At 31.5% G+C, this 9,219-nt stretch overlaps 1 protein-coding gene across 2 annotated transcripts; it reads left to right on the top strand.

Moving 5' to 3' along the window:
* The first annotated feature begins 989 nt into the window (after positions 1 to 989).
* LOC120074034 (phosphatidate phosphatase PAH1-like) lies at positions 990 to 6,476 on the top strand. Of its 2 annotated transcripts, none has more exons than XM_039027012.1 (11): positions 990 to 1,208; positions 1,442 to 2,983; positions 3,073 to 3,659; positions 3,757 to 3,830; positions 4,038 to 4,122; positions 4,196 to 4,282; positions 4,767 to 4,839; positions 5,127 to 5,170; positions 5,262 to 5,390; positions 5,478 to 5,576; positions 6,147 to 6,476. In XM_039027012.1, the coding sequence occupies exons 2-11, from the start codon at positions 1,618 to 1,620 to the stop codon at positions 6,198 to 6,200; spliced, it is 2,598 nt and encodes an 865-aa protein (XP_038882940.1). In that variant the 5' UTR covers positions 990 to 1,208; positions 1,442 to 1,617; the 3' UTR covers positions 6,201 to 6,476. The 2 variants fall into 2 exon arrangements, with proteins under 2 accessions (XP_038882940.1, XP_038882941.1); XM_039027013.1 differs by having other exon boundaries at positions 1,431 to 2,983.
* The last annotated feature ends 2,743 nt before the right edge of the window (positions 6,477 to 9,219 follow it).

Below are 9,219 nucleotides of genomic sequence, written 5' to 3'. Positions count from 1 at the left end.
TTTCAATGCCTAGAAAATGAGTGCATGTCAATTATCATATTTACGCTCATTTTGGATATATATATCTAAAAGTTTTTTTTAACAACGAATATATATCTAAAAGTTGAGTTAATTTTAGTTTGACAAATAATTATGGAGTTTATTAGGGACATCACCCTTTCAAATATCTCTAATAGTATGATATTGTCTACTTTAAATATAAACTCTCATGACTTCATTTTTAGTTTCACCTTAAAGACTTTTATATCGTTAGAGAGTCATTCCCACTTATATAAATGATTTTCCCTTTATCTAGTTAATGTGAGACATTGATAGTAATCTCAACAATCTTTTCCTCGAACAAAGTATAGTGGAGCATATTAGCTATCTAATAGAGTTTCCTCTCGAATAAAGATATCCATCCATCTAACTCTTGTCCAAGCAAACTCCTCATCAATGAAGCACGTTGCCTATCCTATAGAGCTCAACCATGAATCGGGCATGAAGACTAAATTTGTCGAACTTCACCACTTATTTATTCGATACCTAAGAATTTTCTAGCATAGTTAAATTAGAAGCACGACTCTAATACCAAATATCTTTATAATAATATAATACTATATATTTTAGACATGCATTAAGTATTTGTTTCATCGAAAAAGTCTTATATCATTGAAGATATTTAACCTCATTTATATATCAATTTTTTATTTCCAGCTAATATGAAGCTTTAGTGGCATTTTAATAGAGTTTCATAGTCAAACATGTATCAATAAATTTTGAACCCAATTTGGATACGTGGCTGGAGTTGACCTTGACGAACGTAGTCGAAAATGCCAGAAGCCGGAAACATCAACGAACAGCCAAACATTTCTCGATCCCGAAATTACCCTTCTAATTCTACATAATTACACCACTCTACCGAAACCAATCTCGTAATATAAACAAAACCCAACCCCATTTTAATTCAAATTTTCCCATCATTACCTATTTATTCGTCTACGGCTCTTCTTCTTGAAAACTTCCTGTGCCTTCTTTATTACCAACCAGTCAGATATATTGGTTAAAGTCCAAACTCTGAAGAAGCCACCGAAAACTCGTGTGCATTCAATTGGTAGAAAATTAAAGACGAAAAAAACCTTTTTTATTCGAGTTCTCTGCTTGTTTGTTCTTCCATTTCTCTGATTATTGGCGGATTTTCAGCGTATTTGTTAGATTTTCTTCTTCTGGTGAGTCCCTAAGTCTTTACAATTTTCTGGGTCTGGGGTAAATTTCTGCCATATTTTTTTAACTTTTCATCATTTGGATGTTTAAGAATCGAAGTTAAGTTTCTGGGTTTTGTTGCATCTTCTCGCATGCATAGATTTTGAGTCTAAAAATGGTGGCTGTGACTTTATGTTTTTGAAATGAGGTGCTTCTCTGTTTTAATTAGTGTTTGATTTATCTTGGAGATGCCTTGCAGATAAGTTAAAGAAATGGGAATTGGATTAGAGGAACTTAGAAGTTGAAATTTGGAGTTACTTATGGGGAATTTTGATTGATTGAAAGAAGGTGTATGAGTGGGGAGGAAGTTTTGTTCTGTTCTTGATTTCTTATTGGTGTTTCTGGGAATTTGGTTTGAGTTTCTTGGAGTTGGGCATGATGAATGTAGTGGGGAGAGTTGGTAATTTAATCACTCAAGGTGTTTTAGCAATTGCTGTCCCTTTCCATCCATTTGGAGGAGCCATTGATGTAATTGTGGTTCAGCAGCGAGATGGAACTTTTCGGAGCACGCCGTGGCACGTTCAATTTGGTAAGTTTCAGGGCGTGCTCAAGGGTGCGGAGAAGGTTCGTATAACTGTTAATGGCGTCGAGGCTGATTTTCATATGTATCTTGATAGTTCGGGCGAGGCCTATTTTACAAGAGAAGTTGATTCGAGCAAAGGAAGTGATGGTAATATGAATGATTCGATTTTAGATGATAGGACGAATGGTGATTGCAAGAATAATGGAAACCAGGATGTTCTTGACTCTTGTATACAAGAACATGGTACGGATGATTCCGGTGTGCAAATGCAAGACGAACCGAGTACATTGTACTCTGAAAGAAACGAGATGGCAGAATCTGGTGGCGAGAGGATATTTTGTTTCCAAGATGAACAGTCTCCATTAGACGATTTGGTTGAGATTTCAGATGATAGGTCAAATCAATGTACAAATATAGAAATTGTAAAATCACACAATGAGAAGTCGGAAGTCATTTCAGGGAGTGTGGATGGTCATGCACCAACTTATTTCTTAGCCTCAAAAAAGGTTACGGAGAAAATGCAATTAAATCCACTTCAAAATCAACATGCTCTTGGTAATAGGATGGATTTTAGTGAAGGTAATGAGAAGTTCGATTATGGGGATGATCCTCGGCCTTGTAATTGTAATAATCTTAATGCATCCAAAAGTGATGTTGATTTATATAACATTTGCAGTGCCAACAATGATACTGACGATATCGAGTACCAGCTGGAAGTTTGTGAAGGAGATGACGAACATGTTTTTCATTCAAAAAACCAGGTGGATATCACTGGTGGAGGCAATATGGATTGGGTTTCTAACTCCTGTATGGAACTAGCAGAACGTGGTCAATTCAATTCAGAAAATGTCACATTATCATTGGCAGCTGATACTTCCGAAGCCAAAGGCAATGAAAATCCTCCAAGAGTTGAAACTGTAAAAGAGCGTGCTGTTGCATTCATCAACAATGAGTTATCACAACTAAGTGGTTGTGATTCCTTGAGCACCTGTTCATCTCCAGATTTACCTGTTACAGGCATCCCAGCTGAGAAGCTGACAAACTCAAAAAATATGGATCAAACTGACCCATCATTTTATTTTGACAGTGATCACATACAATTGAAGATTGATCATGAAGGTGGAGAACTAGAAAGATCTGTGCTCAAGAATGAATATGAACGTGAGCTTCCAAAATCTTGCTCATCGAAGGAAAGGACAGATGGTGCCCAACCCATGAGTAAGCTTTCTGTTGCTGGCTTAGTAATTCATCTGCTGATTCATTTGTATAGAATATTCATTTAATCCGTTTATGCCAATAATAAACAGAGTTTGAAATTTCACTTTGTGGAAGTAAACTTTGTTCGGGTATGGGATTGAGCGCTGCGGCTGAAGCATTTGATGCTCATCGCGTATCTGCTCAGGAATTTGGAAGCTCTGCCACATCAATTATACGGAATGAAAATCTAGTAATTCGATCTCGAGGGAGGTACTGGCATTGGGATAAAGTGGCTCCAGTAGTGCTGGGAATGGCAGCATTTGGAATGGATTTACCTGTGGATACCAAGGATTCGATTCCCGTGGAACAAGATGACTCAACTAGGCCTGAAAACGAGGAAGCTGAGAATATCTCCACTCCATCTGGAAATAGATGGAGACTTTGGTCTACTCCATTTCGGAGGGTTAAAAAAAATGAGCTCAACGGCGATGACACATCTAACGAGGAGGTGTTTCTTGACACAGAATCTGAGTTCCCGAGTCCAACTCTAACATCCCAATGTGACATCGATACTCCTCGCAAGCAAATTTCAAGGACATATATTCCAACTACTGAGCAGATAGCATCTTTGAATTTAAAAGAAGGTCAAAATAGGATCAAATTCACCTTTCCTACAAAGGTTCTTGGAGTGCAAAAGGTTTCTCATTTTGTAGTACATATACCTATAGTCTACATTTTTATCTTTGACTCCTGAATCTTCCTACACTTGCACTAAACCCGGGATGCGTTTACAGGTTGATGCTCATATTTACTTGTGGAAGTGGAATGCACGAATTGTAATTTCAGATGTCGACGGGACGATAACCAAGTAAGGCTAAATTTTATAGCTAATGAACAATCACTCTACAACTTGCTTGATGTAAATCGAGTTATCGTAATTTGCAACTTGTTTTCAGGATTGTTTAATCTCGTTTATAACTTGAAATATTTATAGCGACTAAAATTCTTGTCTTTGACTGTGTTGCGACTAATAGGATAACAAATATAACTCGTGCTTTGCATGCATTTTTCTCAGATCTGATGTCTTAGGCCAATTCATGCCTTTGGTTGGAATGGACTGGACACAATCTGGGGTCGCTAGACTTTTCTCGGCTATTAAGGTGTATATTCATAGTTAATCATTCAAAGTACCCAACTTTTAGTTATTCACTGTGAATTATGTTTTTTCTACAGGATAATGGATATCAGCTACTATTTTTGAGTGCCCGTGCAATCGTTCAGGCCTATTTGACACGAAGTTTTTTGCTCAACCTAAAACAGGTATCGGTTATCGTTTTATAAATGCTACTAAGAATCTTTCTGATAAGAGTCTCTAGCTTCCGACAGTAAAATGGACAATGGGAATGTTCTATTGGTCTAAACAAAGATTTATATATATATATATATATATTTTGAAAAGGACGTGATACTTTTCATTAAGGAAATGAAAAAACTAGTACTCTAAAATACAAGGATAAAAGTAGCAAACCGAGATAGAAAAGCAATAAAAGAGAACAAAGGACAACCATAAAAGAACAACAACTGAAAATAAGCAGTAACAAAGTTGAAGAAAACACTAAACAGGAGAAATAAAAACATCCCAGCTTCGACAAATATCTTGTATTGAAGAACTGCCAAATATCATCTAAAGAGAACACAGAAAATTTAATTCAAATCACTTTTCTCATGGCGCTCTAGTTTTTGTTTCTTCATTTGTAGTCTTTCTGACAAACGAATGAAACGGATCATTATTCTGCCATTGCAGGATGGAGAAGCTTTACCTGATGGCCCGGTTGTTATTTCTCCAGATGGACTATTTCCTTCATTGTACCGTGAAGGTAAAATATTTTTTTGTTAGTGGAAGCGGTCATGCTTCCATAAGACTTTGACATGTCGTTCCAAACGTAGAATAAAATTTTCATTCTTATGTCAAAGGTTTGGCATTGGATAGGAAATAATATACAACATTAAATTTTACTTACATTCAAGCATTCTTACTCGGACATTATACCGATGTTTCTGTTGACATCTTCGACATTTTTGTCAATTTAATAATCATTATAACTCGGCTTTTCTATTGATATTTCTGTTGCACTTATTTTGTTTCTTTTATGATGATGAACAGTAATTAGAAGAACCCCTCACGAATTTAAGATTGCCTGTTTAGAGGTAAATGAAATGATGAAAAATGTTCCAACTTTGAAGTTACATTCGAACAGTTTCTTCTGTACAAGTTCTTTAACTTACCATTTTTCTGCAGGAGATTAGAAGACTTTTCCCTTCTGATCATAACCCGTTCTATGCGGGCTTCGGTAACCGAGATACCGACGAGCTAAGTTACATGAAGATGGGGATCCCAAAAGGCAAAATATTTATAATCAATCCTAAGGTATATATTAAGACAGTTTAAGTATATGATTTTATACCAACTCTGTTACTTCCATTTTGATCCTGAAAATTTGTACCATTTTTGCAGGGAGAGGTGATGAACAGTTATAGCAACAATGCGAAATCATATACGTCCTTGCTCGCACTCGTCAATGAAATATTTCCACCGGCCTTGTCAGTCGAACAGGTATGAATGCGCATGTTTTTTTAATTGTGACAAAGTGCCTCTAATTATTGAAGTAGACGTGTGTGGTTAATGTTATGCTTTGACCTCAAATACCTTATTCGTAGCAATTTCTACCACTGAGGTTGTTCTCGATAATCATTTTGTTTTATTGTTTTCTGGTTTTTGATATTGTAATTTTTTTTTCCCCACAAATTCTTCATCATAGATTTTATGTTTCTTTATCGAAACTTTTGAGTCCTTATCCAAAATTCAAAATTCAGAAACAAACACAAAATTTTTGAAAACTACTTTTCTTAGGTTTTGAAACTTGTTTGGATTTTGAAAACATTCAAACATTTGTAAAGGAGCTAGAAAACAAAGAAAAGTTACATTTATAAACGTAATTTTCAAAAACCAAGAACTCAAAACGAAATAGTTATCAAACAAAATTTACTTAATATCGACATGTATTCATCTCTTGTAAATTTCTCTTTATATACACTTTTTTCGTAGTTTTTCCGCTTTGCAAACACTCCCATTTTGTTATTCTATAGTCATTCAGAAAATTTATCACTAGTTTTTCCCTTGCAGGAAGATTTCAATGAGTGGAACTACTGGAAAATGCCTTTACCTGAGGTTGATTAGCAGCACCAGCTACATTAGTTAGGAAATATGAGATAAAAAAATTTCTTTAACCACAAGAAAACTTTGTTAAGCTTGTTATGGTAGAAGTTTGCATCTTTGCCCAAAAAATGTTAATAGAACATTTGGGTAATGTTAAGATTAATCAATCAAAATCACATAAATATATATCTTAGAGTTCAATATTTTGTTTCTGTATAAAGTTTATTTATAGTGAATATTGTCATATTTGTTGTAACTTAAAAACATTTATAAATCTGATTATTCTTTTACCCTAAATCCGCTTTACTAATGACTTTTTTCCCACTTTTTTTAGAATATTTTTTCCCACTTTAACGCGAAATCAATGTAATTATGGTTTCCTTAAAACAAGTTTTTGTTTATTTGTCAGGATTTAGGTAAATTTAGCTATATAAATCAATGTAATGGTTATAAATATACGTCGAAACACAATTTTAATCACTCAAAATAAATTTAATATGGTAAAGAGTAATTTTTAAAAAGATGATTTTTACTCTCAACTATATTTTTTAATTGATAATTTCAACCTAGTTTAGAGATAAGACACCCGTTTATGAGGAAGATAAGAAATATGTAAACTTATCTAAAATGAAAAGTGAATTGGCAAGATTAAAATATGATTTTTTTTAATGGTTTTTTTTATGTTACTTGGCAACCATACCAAAGTTTTTTCTGTTCAAAGAAATACTTTATCCTAGGTTTAATTTTGAAGAAAAGTGCTTTCAAACTTGGCCACCGAAAGAATGGATTTGAATCTCTCACCCATATTAAACTCTAAAAAGTACCTAAGATTGATAATTATTTTATCCTCAATTTCATGTTTTTTCTCTCTAACTATTTCCTTGCATTGAAAATGTTATAAATATTTTCTATAAAAAATAGAATTTTAAAATATTAATATTTAACCTAATGTAAGCACTAAAAAACATAATTTGCCAAATGTAAACTTATTCAATTGATCATGACAATATAATAATCGCAAATATATATATATATATATATAAGTAAATAAATAAAAAGAAAGGAAATCTAACATATTTTTATTAATTATTAATTAATCTTCTGTTGCAATTTATTGATGATAATTTTTCAGTTCTTTGTCTATTTAAAAAACCAGTTCTTTATTGTTTTCTTTTTATGTAAAATAACACGCAAATATCACATTTTAACCTCTTGTATTTATTAGTTATTACCCATGCGCTTAAGGATCCATTTAAATTGATTTGAGAAAAAGATGTTTTTCAAAAAATTCATTTTTATTTAAACATTTTTTTATAAAAACTAATTAAAACACATTTGAAAAACTATTTTAAATGATTGTCAAACATTTAAATTTCTTTCAAAATGATTTATTTTTTAAATTAAACACGTATTCCAAATACACCCTAATTATAATTATTGACAAGGTCAAGTTGGATTCGGGAAAAACTAAATCATAATAAAGACTAAAGCACATGTATTTTGTTTGTTTATTAATATTTATAAATATTTATTAAAATATTGTTAAAAAAGAAATATGGCAAATATCAATTTATGCCTTTGAACTTTGAAGGTCTTTAAAATTTGGGTCAATTTAAATCTCAAACTTTCATGAGTATCAACTTAAACTCTCCATTTTTTTTATTATTATTTTTTATTTATTTATTTATTTTTATAAATGTGAGAGACTTGTAATTTTATGAATTAAATCTCTAAACTTATATAAGAGAATCAATCTAGACTCTTAACTAAGACTTATTTGAAGATTGTCCATTCAAATTATAATCGTCACTTTTGTAAAATCGACAGAAGTTTACACACACATGGTACATTGACGATTTTTAAATATAATCATAATAAAGGTTCTAAGTCGACTCACTTATAACAATTTATAAGTTTAATTGAAAAAATTAGGCCTCATTTAGAAACCATTTGGTTTTGGATTTTTGTTTTTGACATTACTTCAATCTCCAAATTTCTTCATTTGTTATTTACTTTTTATCAATGGTTTAAAAAACAAGACCAAATTTTGAAAACTAAAAAATGTAGGTTCCATTTGATAACTATTTGGTATTCTGTTTTGTTTTTTAAAATTAAGATTATTTCATCCACATTTCTTACCATGATATGCATATTTCTTAAGTACAATAGTCGAATTCTTAGCTAAATTCTAAAAACAAAAACAGCTTTTTGAAAGTTAATTTTTTTGTTCTCAAAATTTGTCTTGATTTTTTAAACCATTGGTGAAAAATATATAACAAATGAAGAAATTTGAAAATGGAAGTAGTATCTATAGGCTTAATTTTCAAAAACAAAATAGTTATCCAACCGAGTCGTAGCCTTTAAAACTTGTTTTAATTTTTAAAATTTAGCTAAGAATTCAATCATTGTAATTAAGAAAGATGCAAACCATTGTAAAAAATTAGGAGACAATAGGCTTAATTTTCTAAATCTAAGAAAAAACCAAACGAGGCATAAATGTTTTGCATGATATTTTTCAAACTAAATTTGAATGAAAGTGTAAATTAATACGCTTATGAAAGTTCAATATTTAAATTGATACAACTCTTAAAGTTCAAAGTTTAAATCGATACAACCGAGTTTAGAGTTTAAATTGATACAACCTCTAAAGTTTAGAGGTATAAATTGATATTTGACCAAAAAAAATTAAAATTACTATTTTACGTTTGGTTAAAAAACGCTTTTAGTCTCTAAATTTTCATAAAAGTAACAACTTAGTTCCTGAAATTTGGTTTGTAACGATTTCGTCTATAAACTTTCAATTTTGTAACATTTTAGTTCCTGAATTTTACTATGTAACAGTTTAGTCCATATGGTAGAAATTAGAATTAATATTTAATGGGATTTTCTACGTAAATAAACCAATAAACTAATTAGAGACTCAATATTTTTTATAAAATACAAAATCTACATCATTAAAATAATAAAAATTGACATATAAGTATGATAATTTTGTCTATATTAAGGACTAAATTATTATGAATTTAAAAATATAAAGATT

The sequence above is a fragment of the Benincasa hispida genome, chromosome 3 (genome assembly GCF_009727055.1).
Source record: "Benincasa hispida cultivar B227 chromosome 3, ASM972705v1, whole genome shotgun sequence".
In the NCBI taxonomy this organism is placed as follows: domain Eukaryota; kingdom Viridiplantae; phylum Streptophyta; class Magnoliopsida; order Cucurbitales; family Cucurbitaceae; genus Benincasa; species Benincasa hispida.
This window is presented reverse-complemented; position numbering and strand designations above follow the sequence as displayed.

Bases quoted from the DNA above. Each gene is read 5' to 3' on its own strand.
- LOC120074034 (XM_039027012.1), top strand. From the start codon at position 1,618: ATGATGAATGTAGTGGGGAGAGTTGGTAATTTAATCACTCAAGGTGTT. The intron at 2,984-3,072 runs GTAAGCTTTCTG...AATAATAAACAG, and splicing joins AGATGGTGCCCAACCCATGA to AGTTTGAAATTTCACTTTGT. The intron at 4,840-5,126 runs GTAAAATATTTT...GATGATGAACAG, and splicing joins TCCTTCATTGTACCGTGAAG to TAATTAGAAGAACCCCTCAC.